Below are 18060 nucleotides of genomic sequence, written 5' to 3' on the forward strand. Positions count from 1 at the left end.
AAAAAAAAAGGAAGTACATATAAATAGTGGACTCTAACACTAAGTGCAACTGTGCATGCTATTGTATATCCTTTACTGCCGAGCTCCATGCTGATATATTGCCGCAAGGCGTTGGAAGGAAAGGCCCCATTCATTGCAAATAAAGCAGTGATTCAGCAGAAGCTCAGGAATATAGTGAAATACAGTTACCACCCTGAAAATCCAATCAAAGAAGTATAGTGTCAGGTATGGTGGAATCTAGTCTATAGCCAAACCACAATCTAAGCCTTCAGCCCTCACAGGAATTACTGTTTAACCAGTCTGCTTCAACTGGCAGTTTAGCAGGACTGAACAGACATTTGGAAAAGGATATTTGGAATAGGATTTGCCTGTAAAGAAATGTTATGCTGTAATAATTCACTGATGGGTCCATGTGCACTAATGCATAGAATCATTATACAGATATGAACATAAGCCTTACTTGACACATGCAAATACTGCCATAAAGTTATTTGGCTTTGATTCTGCATTAATATATTTATATTATATTATATTATATTATATTATATTATATTATATTATATTATATTATATTATATTATATTATATTATATTATATTATATTATATTATATGCAGATTTAGTAAGTATGATAAAAAATAATAAAGAAATATTAAGAATAATACACAAAAACTCAATTTAGCACTTTGTTTTTATTGATTTTGTCTACATATGTTGAACATAAAAAGTAAAACAAATTCATAGAGAGGAATTCTAAACCAGTCATGTGAAAAGATAAAAAAAAATAAAAAATAGTACCAATAGAGCAAGACAGTGCAGTTATTCCAGTAGCGGAAATGTTAACATCAACGATGGGTCACTATTAACACAAATACATCAACACATGCATACTGTAAGTCTACATAACATTTTGAAAACTTTATATTAACTTACAAAAGTTTTTGTGATTGGCTGGAGGTTGTGATATGTTCTTTGCAAAGCTGCCATCAGATTTCTTTACAGTTTTTGTTTTGTGTGTATATTGGTAAATATACAATACTGAAGTAGCAGTGTGTAGAAGTTTGTACAGTGTATTTGCGCTATGTGCAACTCTTCACTCTGCAGTTTTAACCCTGGCTTCTTGGGGTTGTTGGCATCGTTTGACTGAAATAGGAGGGTCGAAGCTTCATCTCAGTAAATGGGAGGGATGCATCTTTGCCCTTCCAGTCTATCCACACCACACCCTAAGAGAAAAGAAGAAAAGACTCAGAAATCTGCACTAATGAGAGACAATTTGAGACTCAAGCCCAATTGGTATCCCTATAATGGCTATAGTTTGGTCCTCTTAACATTGTACTTCAAACCTAAGATTAATAAATACAGAAACGCTATTTGCTGATGTACTACCTTGTTGTCGGTGTAGGAGGCATAGAGACCATTAAGGTTTGCCTTGTAACAGTTTTTATACCACCAGCCTCCCATGTAGGCCTTAGCGCAATGGATACTCAGGGTGTTTGGGTCTTTGTCTTTCGTGGAGAACGGACGGCCGTTGTGATATTTCATGGAATCACCTGGAAAAAGAAAGAATATAGCTATACAGAATATAGTCTTACAAAAATATATTTTTTTTTTTTACAAAGCATGATCTTTTCTCTTACCAGCAGTACCAGAGTATCCAGACAGCTCGATTGCATAGTGATTAGCCTCTGAGTTAACGTTGAAGTTGGCATAATGAGCAAAGGCTGTGTCATTTCCTGAACGCAGGTCAATTCGCAAGCTCATTGGAGCAAGACTGGTGAGAGTGTAAAGGATGTCATTTCCTATGGAGAGTTGGGGCAAAATGGAAATAATATTTACCAAAAAAATATGTGCTAATAAAAAAACAAAAAAAAAAACTATTTGATATTCTAAACTGATTTTCTGTAGGTGGAAACCTCATGTATCGTTTAAATTGAAAATATTTTTTTTGTTTCTGAAAAAATAATACAATCACTGTGGAAAATCTCACCCAGCCAGAATTCCCCACTCAGGAGACCAAAGCCTTTGCTGTAATCTCTCCAGCTCCTGAAGAAATCAGTAGATCCATCCATTCTCCTCTGGAATACCTGCATTTGCAAAACAACAAAGTCTTATTCAAGTAAAACTTTAATCACTTTAATCTTTATGTAGGTTTACTTCAAATCTTGTATATCTAAAAAAGAAAAACTGTACTTGCAGATAATATAATATTAATTATTTAAAAGGCAACTTAAATGTATTTAAGTGTATTTAAAGAGAGTATATGACCATGTTTCTTAACACACTAGTTTACTCTAAAAAGTGCACTTTTTAATTACTTTTGTATTTAAAGTTTTAAAGTACATTTTTAATCTTTACGTTTTAATAATATTTTTATGCGTTTAAAGAAGTGCACATGCAAAGTACTTAATTAAAATTTTAACTGTAGTGTGTTATTCAATACTACTTTTATTACAGTACCTATTTTAAATGCACTAAATTGTAATATAATATATTTAAAATGTATTTAAATGCATGACACAAGTTTCAATAGAAGTAGACTTAGTTTACAATAAAAACTTGAGTACAATACATGTAGAGATAAAAAAGGCACTCTTAACTCAACTAATTGCATCTAATATAAATTGAAACTATAATTAATTTTCAATTAATTGCAATTATCATGCAATTAAGTGTAAAAACATTACATTCAGTTCACACTTATGTTTTTTTTTTTAAGTATATTGTAGAGAGGTCAGTATTCAGGGAATCATAATTATTACTTATTACTTACCTATTGGTTATTGTTCCATAATAAGTACTCTTTTGAAAAAGTGTGATAAAGTGTACTTTTTTTCAAAGGGTATAAGAGCATATCATTTCACATAATTGTTTTGTCCATGAAATCAGGCAAGTCACGCTTGACACTAGAGGTTCAATGCTGTGACTTAAACCAAATCTATTGGCTGTTTTAAAAAGGATCTAAATATGAAATATGTCACACTCCAACAACAGTTTCATGGGGAAAGCTGTAAGTGTATTAGAGGTCTCAATCCAGGCTTTTGTTTCTTACTGTCCAGCCTCCTCCATCAGTCTCCATGTCACAGTAGACCCAGACTGGCTCTCCATCCTTCCCTTCAAGGTAGATCTCAGCCTTTCCTGACTCCTTCATCCCGTTGATCTGTACCTCTGAGCATTCTTTGGGGTATGGGTGCGGGAGCATAGCTACAGGGGAAGAAGTAAGAAATTCAAATCTCTTAAAGATAGAACGCAACGAGGGGTGAAAGTTAAGAAACAGATCATTACGCACCGGTGGTAAACTCAGCGGAGACAAAACTGATGTACTGTCCATCTCTTTCTCCCTCTATTTTCACAGTATAGTTTGAGGAGGCTGCCAGTCCAGTAAGCTCATAGTGCGTCACAGATGGATTTAAAATGAGCTCCTGTTCATAAGCAAGGGTCAGAGAAAAATGTTGAAAGGCTGCTAAATTTGACTGAGAGGTGCTATTGAGTGATTGGAGAATGCGTTGATTCACCTGGACTTCCTCGTTCAGCTGGTATGTGAGCCTATAACTTTTGAAAGCCACACGGGGAGCCCTCCATGAAATCACAGCTGAGTGAAAGGTCACCGCAGGAGTCACTACCTGAAGCTTCACTCCTGGAAATCATACATGCATGGAAAAAGAGGATAAAAACTAGATATTGCAGATCCAATAGAGGATATTTAGCTACTATGGTGGACAGGAGGATTTTCAGTGATAAATAATCACAGTTTTGGTCTCTTCATCACACAGTTTTGTCACCAGCTGTTCAATTTAATTCAATTCAATTTACATTTATTTGTATAGCGCTTTTCACAATACATATTGTTTCAAAACAGCTTTACAGAAAATGCATGCTGTGATGGTATAATGAGTAAAACTAAGGATTTCAGGCGAATTTTACAGATTTTTACGATTTTGCAGAATTGGCTGATACTGGATTTTTAATTGAGCGTTTTAATTTGATTTATTTTAACATTTAGATGCATTAAAGTTCCCTTGTGAAAAAGTAGTGTGCTTAATAGTATTGCATGTGCATTTGTAGTGTACTTCAAATCTCAAAAGGATACTTTCAAAAAGCAGTACTTGCAGATTTTTCCACACCAACTGTGACTGTATAATGAGTAAAACTAAGGATATCATTCGAAATTACAGATTTTTGTATTTTACAGAAATTGGCTGATATTGGATATTTAATTGTGCATGCTATTTTTTTTTTTAGATAAATTAAATGAACTATAGATGACAGAAAAGGTAATCTTTAAAAGCACTAATACTTTAATAACACGGTTAAATATAATATTTAGAAAATATCAAAATAAATATCCAATTTTTATAATGTACATTATTGTTATGCCTAATTTTTCATTGTAGCATTTAAAACAATGAATTTGAACGTTTTAATCTTTAAAAATTTATTTAGACAATATGGTATTTAATATATTTAGTGATTATCAGTCATGAAAATCTTTTTTTTTAATTACTTTTATGTTACTTCAATATTTCTTTTGTGCCATGTGGTTTACTTGAGGGTGAGTAAACATAATCGTGACAGTTTACGCACCACTTCCTGTTGTAAAGGTTGTGGAGACTGGGCTACTCTGGAGGCGGTTGACTTGACTTGTGATTTTCACCATGTACAAAGAAGATCTATGGAGTCCTCTGAGCTGATGCTCCACAGTACTGCCAGATAATGTCACTGTAATAGTCACATTAGGAGCTAGAAAGCAAAACAACTTGAGTAAGTCATGATGGTTAGTGGAGAGCCAGCCATTTAATAGGTTTGACTGCACTTACATTTTGTAGTTCCATAACTGAGGATATAGCTGTCCAATTTAGCTTGGGACGGTTTCCATACTAGCAGAGCTTTAGTGTCTGTGATGTTCACCACTTTTAGTTCAGTAGGAGAGTCTGGCACTGGGATTTAGAGAAAAGTGAAAGTCATCAATGACTGCAAAATCAAATAGAGATGAGAAGATTGTTCTTGAATCGATAATTTTATCAAGAGGATTAATCCTGATATTAGAAACTTGATCCTTTAAACTTTTTACAATTTATTTAGCATGAAAATGTATGTGTATCATAAGCTTTGAAGTGGAAAAAAATGTGTTAGTAATAGTTGTGTAGGAACCATTCACACTTCTGCCTATCAAATGACAAGCATTTTTCATATTTAGTATTTATAGAGCATAAGTTGGGCGGCTTTAACTTTGGACACTACCTGCCCGCGTTCGAATTGGCCTTTTTCCGAACTCATTCTTCACCCTTTTTCCAACTTGGAGAAGCATTATTTAAAATAAAAAATTAAGAAAATGTTCAAAACATGGAAATAAAGTGCCTGAAGGTTAAAGAACAGTGGGAATAAAGTATCGGGTAGGGTTAGGAGTAGGTGTATGGGTGGGATTTAGGGATAGGGACAAGTAATATCCCTGTAAGGTAGCATACATTTATGATTTTAATAAATATAATAATTTACACAGAATATGTTGTTATTATGCATATTGTTCCCTTTCGAAAGGGAACTTGCACTGGGTCGAATGACGCTTTGGGAAACGCCTCAGGCGCGACAGGTGTCTGAAACTGCTATCGAATCACGGCAATCCTATTGACCTGCGACAGCCCACGATGTCATCATCGTGCGACCCGGAAGTATACCGGGCGCCTTGCAAACATGACATTCACCTTTTTCGTCTTCAGAGATTGTTCTGTTTGTAAATGTAACAAACGGGGAAGGCTGATTGTTTTCAGAAGTGTGCTGACCCGTGCCCAAGATAATTGACTCCGGGTGACACACATGAAACTGTGCATTTTCTGTCTTGGTGAAGAGCACGCACAGACGCACATTTCTCTACAGACCTTTTGTTCCCTGTGTAGAGTTATGGGGTCATGTTATTGTACATTTAGGTAAGGTAAAGTAAACTTGGATATTAGGGCCCTGAAGTTCCCCTGTTAGGTGGCTAGAACGATATAAAGAAGCACCAATTATATGGGTGTCTTTTGTGAGTATGTGATGGCTTCCTTTTTGTGAATTCACGGGGTGTGCCACCGCTCATTCTAGTGGTAAGGAACTATGTTAATAGCTTAGGCTTCCTCTCATGATGAGAGCTTTTTGAGGCCGCCACTCATTCACTTAAATGGAATGTTAGCGGAGCGCTAAGTGGCAGAACGTCATTCTAGAAAAAATGGAATTGTTTTATGCTGCCGCTTGTTTTATTTCTGAGACACATCTGTGTTAGCCCTTGGGCTATTAGCCACCTCGGGGTAGAGTAGTTTGTCTCCTCCCAAAAAAAAAAAAAAAAAAAAAAAATTAAAAAGAGATTTTGGAGTGTAGACTGACGCTGGAGCTTCAGATAGATTTTATGTCCAGCCCACGGGGCCGTCTGACATTGTTTCGTCCTGAGTACATCGCTACCCTGAGCTCTGTTTAGATTTTCATACAGGCTGAGCGTTTTTTGCAGCCATCATATGAGACATCTCTGTCTTGAGGCTGTGGCTTCTCTGAGCCCTCAAGCAGATCTATGCTTACAGGCTGACCCTCACCAGGGCCGCCGTAGTTGCTGGCCTAGGCTATACTAGGGGTTCTGCTAAAGCATTTCTGGTTTGCCTGAGCCTGGTTTTCCTACAAGGTGGACCATGTGCTCCCCTCACTGAGGGTCACCATGAGTATGCGGACTCCTGAGTCTGGTCAGACGGTCATAGGCCTCTCAAGAGGCTTCCCAGTTAGATCAGCCTTTAGGCCTTCTCAGGCCTCCTCAGTGCTTTGAAACACAAGCGCTGGGTAGATCTGTGGCTTAACTATTCGCCAAGGCCCGCCCCCTTCTCTGCATTCGGGGGTGAGAAAAGTAATGCAGGTTGGAGTAGCTATCAGCTAGTAGACCCGACCAGACCTCCCTGATAGGCAAGTCCCCAGCAGTGTGAAAATGGCTGACAGCACTGACTTGCTTCAGTGGGCCTCTTTAATCCTATAAGTGAGTCTTGAGTGACGGGTATACAAACAGTAGTCTTGATGGTCAGGCTCTGACCTCAGCAGACCTTCCTGACCCTGAGCCCCATCATGGGGTGCTCGACTGTTATTTCACTGGCCAATCAGACAATTGGCCTCAGTCGGCCTCTCTGGAGGCGAGCCCCGATTACGATCAGCCAAATCAGGCAGTTGGCCTTATCACGCCACCATGTAGCTCAGTCCCCAACTTCTCTGGTTCGTGGCAGTTAGTTTCTTACATATGAGACATCTCTGTCTTGAGGCTGTGGCTTCTCTGAGCCCTCAAGCAGATCTATGCTTACAGGCTGACCCTCACCAGGGCCGCCGTAGTTGCTGGCCTAGGCTATACTAGGGGTTCTGCTAAAGCATTTCTGGTTTGCCTGAGCCTGGTTTTCCTACAAGGTGGACCATGTGCTCCCCTCACTGAGGGTCACCATGAGTATGCGGACTCCTGAGTCTGGTCAGACAGTCGTAGGCCTCTCAAGAGGCCTCCCAGTTAGATCAACCTTTAGGCCTTCTCAGGCCTCCTCAGTGCTTTGAAACACAAGCGCTGGGTAGATCTGTGGATCGAGCATAGAAACTCCCCTCGCTGGCAAGGTTTGTAAGCGCCATGCTGAGTCATGCTCCCCTGGATACCCCGTCTCTGAGATCCAGGCCGAGTGGTTCACTGTCAGCTTCGCAGTCCCTCGGGTTGGATGTCTTAGCTAAAGGTTTCCTGTGAAGTGTATAGCTTGGGCAACAAAAAAAAATCCCTGCCTTTATTTATTCCTTACCTAGACTCTTTGATTTTAAATCACTAAAATCCAGTGTGTTGGTTTTTGGTATCGGATCAAAATGAAAATACTGTAAGAGGTATTGTTTAACCATAACTTCAAGTAAAAAACAAAAAAAAAAAAACAAAAAAAAAAAACAAGTAAGCCTTGTGCTCACCTGTAGTGATGGAGGCTGTGATTGGCTCGCTCTTGAGTGTGTCCAGGACTGAGCTCACAGTAATATCATAAGTGGAGCCAGCAGAGAGCTTAGACAGGAGAACATGGGACAGTTGAGAGTCAACAGACATGGAGCCACTCTCGCCTGCAGCATAAAAGAGTAAAGCATTGTAAAATCACATCTCAGACTCAGTTTATTGTGGCACATCAGCAATGGTGCACACACTTAATAGTTGAAGCAGAAAAGCAGAATAACTCAAAAACATTTTCAGTACCAGTCACAATGTTGGTGTACGTGACTTTAAATTCTGCTACTATGCTTTTAGGTTTTCCCCAGGAGACTGAAACAGAAGTCTCTGTTATATTGCTGAACATCAGGTCAGTGGGTGGCTCAGGGCCTGGAAAAAAAAGATGGTAAGGGGGTGAAATGTCATTTAGAAGTTGAACAACGCAGTCAAAAAACAAACAAACAGTCGAATAGCCTTGCGGGCAGCGCGCCAACAAATAACGTTGCGCTTTGGGCGACCCGAGTTCGAATCCCAGCTCGTGGACCTTTCCCGATCCTGTCCCCCTTCTCTCTCCCACCTTGCTTCCTGTCCACTCTATACTATCCTATCACAATAAAAAGTCAAAAATCACCAAAAATAAATCTTTCAAAAAACAAACAAACAACCCCCCCCCCCAAAAAAAAAACCTCAAATTTTGTTGCAGTTCAAACTGAAGGTAATGACATTCAAAATTTCAGCACAAATGTGTATTTTAGAGTTCTACATTTATATTAATATTTATATTCTTACATAAATATGCCATATTATCCAAGTAATCAATTGGTGAATTCACTCTTAAAATAATTGCATGGTGAACTTCACCATTCAACAATACAGTACACATCATTAATTTTAGAACTGGAAATTGACAGCCAAAGAAAATCTAAGGCTATTTTGTGCTCCTGATGTCACTGAACTTATGCCTGTTATTTATGACAAAAATAGTATAAATGGGTCATGCCAATGTCAATATTTAAAATGTACAAGGTACTGTATCCCATGTATTCATGGAAATGCTACCAGCACACCGCAGAAGGGTAAATGCTCTTCACTGGTGTTTATTGCAGTGAACCAAAGCAGGAAATATGGGAAACCTACCAGTTGATAAAGTAAGACGATGAATTTTGGATCGTAGACCAAGACCAGAGCCAAACAAGGAAACAGAGTACCGCATTTGAGGTTGAAGGCCTTTGAAATGATACGACCGTGCTGTACCAGGGATAACTTGTGAGAACTTTTTCACAGTCCTTCCTTCAAGTTTGTTACCGTGGACTTTAGTTGAAGTTCTGTTTGAACCGGGCCTTTGGACATCTGTTACATTTTCAGCTGCTGCTCCATCCTGAATTTTCTCTGAATCTTCATTTCCTGCTTTGATTTCCCTTCTTGTTACAGTGAAGTTCTTGAATGTGTCTTTAGAAGTTTCCCAAGATAAAATGAACCCAGTAGAGGTGATATTATGAACCTCCACTGATCCAATGACTGATAATCTGCTGCTAGTTTTGTTAAAATGCTTCATATGAGTTTTGGATTCAATACTTGTCCCATTTATATGCTTACCAGGATTCCTCTCTGCTTTGAGAATTGTTGTTACATTGCCATGGAATAGCTTCTTGTCTTTTTTAGTAAATGTAACATTAGTCTTGCTTTCCAGCCCTTGATCACCTGCAGTTCTCGTAGAAACCTTTGTCCTGGATGTAGTTACATTAGATGATTCTTTGGTGCCTTTAACCAAGTTCTCTAGAACTTTGGAGGTTTCATCAAACTTCTTCACAAATCGTTGAGTCATATTCTGATAGACAGGTTCATCTTTAAGATTATTTTTCTTGTCCGTTTGGGATTTCTTGTCTAAATCCAGTTTTATGACTTTTGTTTTTGCTTGCTCATGACGTCTTCTACCTTCATGCTTTATCAGAACTTGGCCAATAGTCTTAATAATCTTGTCACTTTTTGTGGTATTGGACTGGACTTTACCTGTGGACAATGTTGGCTTAGCTGTGGTGTCTTTCTTTGGGTCCTTTGTATCTGTCTTTTTCACAAGTATGGTCTTGTCTGGCTTTGTTTTCACAGATTTTGTGTCTGGCTTGACAGTGGATATCTTCATAGTCACAGTTTCAACAGTTACTGGGATCTTTTTGTCAACACCTAGGAAAAGCAAAAGTCACTCAGAGTGAGACTAGATACATTCTTAAATATCTCATCCCAAAATGAAAATTCTATAATCATATTTCACCCTCATGAGGCATAATTTTTTTTCTTATGTGAAACACAAAATGAAATGGGCATCATGTTTGTGCTCCACATAATGAAAATGGATTGGGAGCTTTAACATTATAAAAAGCACCATTTAAAATGATAAAAGTAGTTCTGTCACGACAAGTGTTTGGCATTACCCTGGAAATCCAGAGTTCTCGCGAGAGCACAAGTTGAATTTGCTCAGCGAGTTTACTCTGGCGTTGAGTAATGATGCTCATTAAATATGCCCTTGTATCCGAGCTGCACCAATCACATTGGGTTATCTGATATAGGCGGGCCAGAGGCGAGCTAAACAGATGACGACAGTGCTGTGACATCAAAGTCATTAGTAAACATTGCAAGATGGCTATGGATGAACACCAGTTGTTTGAAACGGCTTTGGCCGCTACAATGAATGAGTTAGACTTGGCTTTTTATCTAAAAGAGGAACAGAAGACGGATAGAGTTTCATGACAGAACTTTGTATTTCATCTTACATACAGATGTCCATCTTTTCCTTGCATTAAGACAGGGTGTCCACCAAAGTGTTTTTAAGCCAGCTGGAAACAAAAGGTGCTCTGCTGAAAACACCTTGCTGTGGGCACTTGAGAGCGTTTTGGCAGAGCAGCGGGTTTTTCAGTTGAGACGCTTTGCTTGCTATGATACAGAATATCAGCGGAAGTGTAACTAGTATCTCATTTCAGAGAAAGTTTGTTTCTGTATTGTTTCTAAATAAAAATGTTGATAAAGTATTTGCTCTGGCTCTTGTTTTAAATGATTTTGTTCCGTTATTATGCTTATTGTTGTCATTTGTTGACGTTGTACAAGCAGAATTTGACAGTTAATCAGTGTGGTATTTTTCCTGCCCCACCTTCACTGTGATTGGATGTCTGTGTAAGAAGTGACAGTGATGAGACAGTTTTACCCAAAGTTGAACATTCTTCAAATCTCGGCAACCAGTAAAAAATGTTGAGCGCTCAGTGCCTCATTACGCTCTTGGCATTTAAAAAAAAAAGTGGCGGTCCAATTGAAACCAATTGGAAAAATATGCTAGCAGGGAAAACAACGATTTGGTAGACACACGCCCCAAGACTTCAAAAGTATGAGCATAGTGTATAGGTCATATGGACTACTTTATAATACTTTTCTGCTACTTTTTGTAATTTTTGGAGTTTGAAAGCCCCTGGTTGGTGGCTGTAATAATCGCACAATGTATAGGAATATCAACAAGAACAGTTAATCACAATTCTTGGGAAATATAGGAAATATAGCAACAAAACTCAAATGAGACCGAACCCAAAGGAAACTAAGGACTTAAATAGACAGGGTAAGATAATTAACAAAGGTGCGTAACCAGAAACCATAGAAACAAACAAGCAAAGGGAAAACAGGCAAATAGAAACACATCCAAACTAAAACACAATCAAACTAAACATATCTGTGACATTGGTCACCATTCACGAAAGCAGCATAAACAGTCTGCTAAATGTTTCCTTTTATGTTCTATGGATTAAAGAAAGACATACAACACTGGAATAACATGATTGTAAGTGAATGATGACCGAATTACATTTTTGTAGTGAACTATTCCATTAAACGTTGAAGTTTAAAATGTGGTTGACTCTCATATGCTTTACTTACCCTTACTGCAGTCTAGGCCTGTAAAACCAGTCTGACACATGCACTTTCCCTTCACACACTTCCCTTTTTTGTTGCAGTTAGAGGGGCATGTTTTTCCACTGCAGTCAGGGCCACTGAAGCTCTGGAAACATACACACTTTCCTCCTTCACACTTGCCCTGGCCACTACAGTTTTTAGGGCACTGCTCTCCTGAGCACTGGACACCTGAAGATAGATGGTACAGTGTGACTTAAAACCAGTTCATCTAGTTTCAATTCACAACAATTACTCTAGACATCTGTTTCTGCCAGAGCCATTAAAATACCATAGTAATGGTTAACAAAATTTTTTTTTTTTTTTTTTTTAGGATTTTTGTTAGTACATCATTTTACTTACACATTTTTTTAATCACTGACATCTCTTTCTCTAGAAACTCAACTCTGTCCCTCAGTGCGGCCATCTGCGTCTCACATCCTCCTGTGCAGGCTCCTTGTACCAGGCTGATGTGATGAGTCATAACCAGAGGAGATCCTGGATTCAAACTTAGCTCTGTTTCTCGTACTTTGGTAATGTTCCCTGCATCTATGTGAGACTCATGTTGAACGCAACCCTCAGTGATGACTACTTTAACTGGTGAACTCTCTGCAGGTTTGTCTTTAGTGGGATTATGGACACTATCCACTACAGGTGTGGCAGTGAATGCATCAGTCTGATTGACCTTGCTAATTTTTGAAGAAGTAGATTGAGTTTGTTTTTGTGTTGGCTTTGATGAATTAACATTGATAGTTTGGGACATTGACTGAGTCTGATTGATTTTTGAGGAAGTAGAATTAGTCTGATTTTGTAATGTAGTTAGCTTGGGAACATTATGACTGATAGTTTGGGTCTTAGACTTTAAAGTGGAATCTTTCTTTTTGTTAAGTGTGTCTTGAAGAGAAGGGCCAGGTTTCTGGACATCTACAGCAGACTTTGGTGTGGATGAAAGAGATTCATTGTTGCTACTAGGTTTTGAGGAAGCAGAAAGAGTTTGGTTTTTCATTTTGGTGAATACTGGCTTTGAAGGGTTAACACTGATAGTGTGGCTTACTGACTTGGTAGTAGTATTTTTCTTCTCGCCAAATGTAGCTGGAAGAGAAGACACAGGTTTCTGAACAACATCTACAGCAGGCATCGAAGAGGATGGAAGAGTCTGATCAATGCTACTGTTTTTTGCAGAAGTAGATTGAATTTGGTTTTTCATTTTGGTCTTTAGTAATGTAGTTACTGGTTTCTGAGCATTAAGATTAATAGTGTTGATGATTGACTTAGTAGTGACATTTTTCTTCTCACTAATTGGGTTTTGTACACTTTGCACAGGTTTCTGGACGGTGACCACATCATGCTTGGAAGAGGATGAGAGAGTCTGATTCACTCTATTAGTTGTTGAGGAAGTAGATTTAGTTTGGTCTTTCGTTTTTGTCTTTAATAATGTAGTCACTGGTTTCTGAACATTAAGTTTTATAGTGTTGACTGCTGACTTTACACTTTGCACAGGTTTCTGGATGGTGTCCACATCAGGCTTTTTAAAGGATGGGAGAGTCTGATTCACTTTACTAGATGTTGAGGATATTTTGGTGTTTAACAACGTAGTCACAACTTTAATAGTTTGGGCCGTTGACTTCACAGTAGAATTTTGCTTCTCATTAAGTGGATGTTGAAGAGAAGGTACATGTTTCTGTGCAATGTCTTGAGGCTGACCGACGTTGCTAATTTTTGAGGAAGTAGATTGAGTCTGGTTTTTCGTTTTGGTGTTTAATACTATAGTCACCGTCTTTGACACATTAACCTTAATAGTTTGATCTGTTGACTTCAAAGTGGAATTTTTCTTCTCGCTAAGTGAGCTTTCATCCACAACAATCTTAGCAGTGGATGGAGGAGACTGATTGATGCTGCTCGTTAATGAGGAAGTAGGATGAGTCTGGTTTTTCATTTTAGTCTTCAATGCTGTAGTCATTAGATTTGGAACATTAAGACCACTGGTGTGGGCTCTTGACTTGGCAGAATAATTTTTCTTCTCATTAAGTTTCCCTGGGAGAGCAGGCCCAGGTTTCTGGACACCATCAACAGCAGGCTTTGTAGTGGATGGGAGAGTGTGACTGATGCTGCTAGTTTTTGAGGAAGCAGATTGAGTTTGGTTTTTCATTTTGGAGTTTGATAATGTGGTTACTGGTTTCTGAACATTAAGATTAATAGCGTTCACTCTTGATTTAGAAGAATAATTTTTATTCTCGCTAAGTGTGTCTTGAAGAGAAGGCACAGGTTTCTGGAGACCATCCACGACAGGCTTCGGGGTGGACATAAGAGTCTGATTGGCGCTACTACTTTTTGAAGAAGCAGCATGAGCTTTGGTGGTTGATGTAGTTACTAGCTTTGGAACATTATGGCTAATAGTGTGGCCCATTAATTTGGTAGTGTCATTTTTTTTCTCATTATGTGTGCCTTGAAGAGAAGACACGGGACTTAGGACGAGGAGAAAAACTATTGAGATTAACATTTTATGCTGAAATAAGTTGGCATTGACTTTCATACAAATTAGGACTAATAATATAAAACCTAAATCAGAATTGCAAGTTTTTATATTTATTTTTCTCAACTATCTTACAAGTACTTGGGATATGACAGATCTGTTCCCTGAAAAAGAGAAAAGGTTTCCTTTAGTTTGCCTTGGCGTGACGTTTCATGCTTAGTCACACATTCATTCATTTACTGCTCAAATTTGTGTAAATATAAAATACATGTCTTTCAAATATATTTTAGGCTTACATGAGCTGGGCTCGCTGAGCTGAAGACTGCATTTTTGGAAAAAGCCCCCAAACCCCTATCAGCAGAGGGACTGTACTGCAGAAACAGAGCCGCACTGTCTTCTCACAGGGACTGTATGTCTTTGACTAAACTCGTACATAATTTTAGCCAACTGAAAACTGACAGTTTTTAAAAAAATATTCCAATCTTATTTAAGTGCTCACCACAGAGGCATCCCAAAAAAATCTTAGCCACGTAAAGGCTTCTGTTCAGACTGGCCCTTAATACGTTTTTGAAATTGAAAACTGATAAAAATTTTGAGTTCAATTCCATATATATTTCAAAAAAAAAAAAAAACAATTAATAATAATAATACAAAACACTACCATTCAAGGGTTTGGGATTGGTAAGTTTTTTTTAATGTTTTTGAAAGTAGTGTCTTAAGCTCACCAAGGCTGCAATTCTTTGATCAATAATACGGTAAAAACAGCAATATTGTGATATATTATTACAATTTAAAATAACTGTTGTCTATCCTGTGATGGCAAAGCTGAATTTACAGCATTATTACTCTAGACTTCAGTGTGACATGATCCTTCAGAAATCATTCTATTCTGATTTGCTGCTCAAGAAACATTTCTTATTATTATCAATGTTTGGGACATTTTGGGAAACTGTCATACATTTTTCTTTGATGAATAGATTTATTTTAAATTAAATTCTTTCAGAACAGTTTTTACTGTCACTTTTGGTTGATTTTTTGCTTCCTTGCTGAATAAAATGTACATCATAAATATTGAATAAATATTTATATTTTTATTATTTCATTCTTATTGAATCATCTGCAGTTTTATGTAATCTTAAACTGACCATTATTTTTGCAATACAAAACATTAAGCCCACTTATAATTACAGTTATTCTTACTGCCATTAATTAATTATAGCAATGGATACAATGCTTATAGTAATAATATTATTTTAGTACAATAATGTGTAATAAAATTTGTCTTACCTGTGTTTGGAGCTGCTTCTGTCCTGATCTGTGTTGTATTAGGCTCCTTCCATCAGCTTTGAGAACCTCCTGTGACTGATTGAGAATAAGAGACAGTGAACAGGAGCTCCACTAGCCAAGAGGACCTGGGTCAATCAAATCTCTTCATACTTAAAGTTTTTTCCATACTCCGCCTCCTTGCCAATTTACATTGAGCATTTTCCCTGCTCCTGAACGTTTTTGTGAGTGTTTGCAAAACTATCTCTCTTGACATAAAATTCTTTGAACAGTTAACCAGACTTACTAAGTTCATCAATCTAAGCAGTTTCTTTCCTGTGTTACTTCTATTGATCTGTTATTGATCTACGTGACGTGAATGCTGTCCTCCAGAATTGTTTTAACAAACATTCATGTATAATATATTTTTTTATTGTTTCAACCTGTATTAAAGGGACAGTTCACCCAAACATCCTGCTATTATCTTTGAGGTTGTAATAATTGTACAAATCAAACTATAATTTTTAAAATAGCAACATTTACACTTTGATCACTGTTATTAACACAAATGTACCATTCCATTTCATTTTCATTTGATCAAAATTTATTTGTATTATCTTTCCATCCTTCCATCCATCCATCCATCCATCCATCCAAGCATGTTTTCGTTCTGAAATATTCTAACAACGCTATAATATGCACTAGCAACTTCACAGTAACATTCTAGCAACCATCCAGAAACCCTAGCAACTGCATAACAACACCCTAACAAACACTCCCAAGTACCCAAGCAACCACATAGTGACACCCTATCAGCCACCTAGAATAGCCTCGAAACCGCATAGCATCACCTCAGCATCCACCTTGAGTATCCAAGCAACCACATAGCAACACCCACCAACAACCCAGAGTACTCTAGCAACTGCATAGAAACACCATATAAACCTACCTGAGCACCCCAGCAACTGCATAGTAACACCCTAGCAACCACCCTGATACTCTAGCAATCACATAGTAAACCCTTGCAACCACCCTGAGTACCACCCTAACCCTACCAACCGCATAGCAACACCCTAACAACTAGCATGAGTACCCTAGCAACCACTGCAAGTACCATAGCAACTGCCCTGAGTACCCTAGCAAAAGCATAGCAACACCCTAGCAACAACCCAGAATACATATCATTACACACACACACACATGTATATATATATATATATATATAGTACCAGTCAAAAGTTTGGAAACATTACTATTTTTAATGTTTTTGAAAGAAGTCTCTTATGCTCATCAAGCCTGCAGTTAAAAAAAAACAAAAAAACAAAACAAAAAAAAAACAAAAAAAAAAAACAGTAATATTATGAAATATTATTACAATTTAAAATAATGGTTCTCTTTTTTAATATACTTTAAAATGTAATTTCTTTTTGTGATGCAAAGCTGAATTTTCATCAGCAAGTACTCCAGTCTTTGGTGTCTTATGATCCTTCAGAAATCATTCTAATATGCTGATTTATGATCAATGTTGGAAACAGTTGTGCTGCTTATTATTTGTTTTATAACCTGAGATACTTTTTTCAGGATTATTTGATGAATAAAAAGTTAAAAAGAACTGTATTTATTTAGAATAGAAATCTTTTGTAACAATATACAATACCGTTCAAAAGTTTGGGAACAATAACTATTTTTTTTTAAAGAAATTAGTACTTTAATTCAACAAGGATGCGTTAAATTGATAAAAGGTGATGGTAACGATTTATATTGTTAGAAATGTTTTTATTTTGAATAAATGCTGTTTTTATGAATAAATGCTGTTAACGTTTTACTCATCAATGAATCCTGAAAAAAGTATTCCAAAAAATATATTAAACAGCACAACTGTTTCCATCATTGATAATAACTGAGTATCAAATCATCATATTAGAATGATTTCTGAAGGATCATAAGACACCAAAGACTGGAGTACTTGCTGATGAAAATTCAGCTTTGCATCACAAAAATAAATTACATTTTAAAATACATTAAAAAAGAGAACCATTATTTTAAATTGTAATAATATTTCATAATATTACTGGTTTTTTTTTTTTGTTTTTTTTTGTTTTTTTTAACTGCAGGCTTGATGAGCATAAGAGACTTCTTTCAAAAACATTAAAAATAGTAATGTTTCCAAACTTTTGACTGGTACTGTATATATATATATATTTCAAACTTTCAGGCTAGACTTTCTCAAGCCAATGTAACGAGGTTAAAATGGTTTTATTTCACAAGATTTTCCTGTTAATATACAATTAAGGCTGTTCTACAATTGTTTAAACAAGTGTTTGTAAAAATACATTAAAAAGGGTCTGTAAGGAGGTGATGGTTCACATCTAGCCAAGTACAGTTCAAATCCCCGGATGTGTTCTTGATCCGCCCCTTTTACCGAGGATGCATTGAGACGTGACTTGTGCGGACTTGAGACAGC

At 37.2% G+C, this 18060-nt stretch overlaps 2 protein-coding genes across 2 annotated transcripts; both read right to left on the bottom strand.

Moving 5' to 3' along the window:
• Positions 1-674: 674 nt before the first annotated feature.
• Positions 675-12669, bottom strand: tnxba (tenascin XBa). Its single transcript, XM_079895656.1, has 14 exons — positions 12224-12669; positions 11849-12052; positions 9074-10117; positions 8204-8326; positions 7930-8073; positions 4815-4934; positions 4582-4737; positions 3513-3634; positions 3287-3419; positions 3050-3201; positions 1988-2084; positions 1638-1799; positions 1387-1550; positions 675-1223 (listed from the first exon to the last, which is right to left on the bottom strand). Exons 1-14 carry the CDS (start codon positions 12621-12623, stop codon positions 1107-1109), a joined length of 3138 nt encoding a protein of 1045 aa, XP_079751782.1. The 5' UTR covers positions 12624-12669; the 3' UTR covers positions 675-1106.
• Positions 12670-12784: 115 nt separating this feature from the next.
• Positions 12785-15695, bottom strand: LOC307173058 (uncharacterized protein; the record flags this gene model as incomplete). Its single annotated transcript, XM_079895862.1, has 3 exons — positions 15621-15695; positions 12919-14497; positions 12785-12794 (listed from the first exon to the last, which is right to left on the bottom strand). The coding sequence occupies exons 2-3, from the start codon at positions 14391-14393 to the stop codon at positions 12785-12787; spliced, it is 1485 nt and encodes a 494-aa protein (XP_079751988.1). The 5' UTR covers positions 14394-14497; positions 15621-15695.
• Between the last annotated feature and the right edge of the window lie 2365 nt (positions 15696-18060).

This window comes from Squalius cephalus (assembly GCF_949319135.1).
Source record: "Squalius cephalus genome assembly, chromosome: 15".
NCBI lineage: Eukaryota > Metazoa > Chordata > Actinopteri > Cypriniformes > Leuciscidae > Squalius > Squalius cephalus.

What these genes read in the sequence shown, in the direction of transcription:
- tnxba (XM_079895656.1), bottom strand. Translation starts at nt 12,623, where the DNA reads ATGTCCCAAACTATCAATGTTAATTCATCAAAGCCAACACAAAAACAA. An exon ending in AGGCCTAGACTGCAGTAAGG is followed by an intron (nt 10,118 to 11,848) that starts GTAAGTAAAGCA and finishes TGCTTTTCCTAG; the next exon opens with GTGTTGACAAAAAGATCCCA. An exon ending in CCTCCTACACCGACAACAAG is followed by an intron (nt 1,224 to 1,386) that starts GTAGTACATCAG and finishes CTTTTCTCTTAG; the next exon opens with GGTGTGGTGTGGATAGACTG.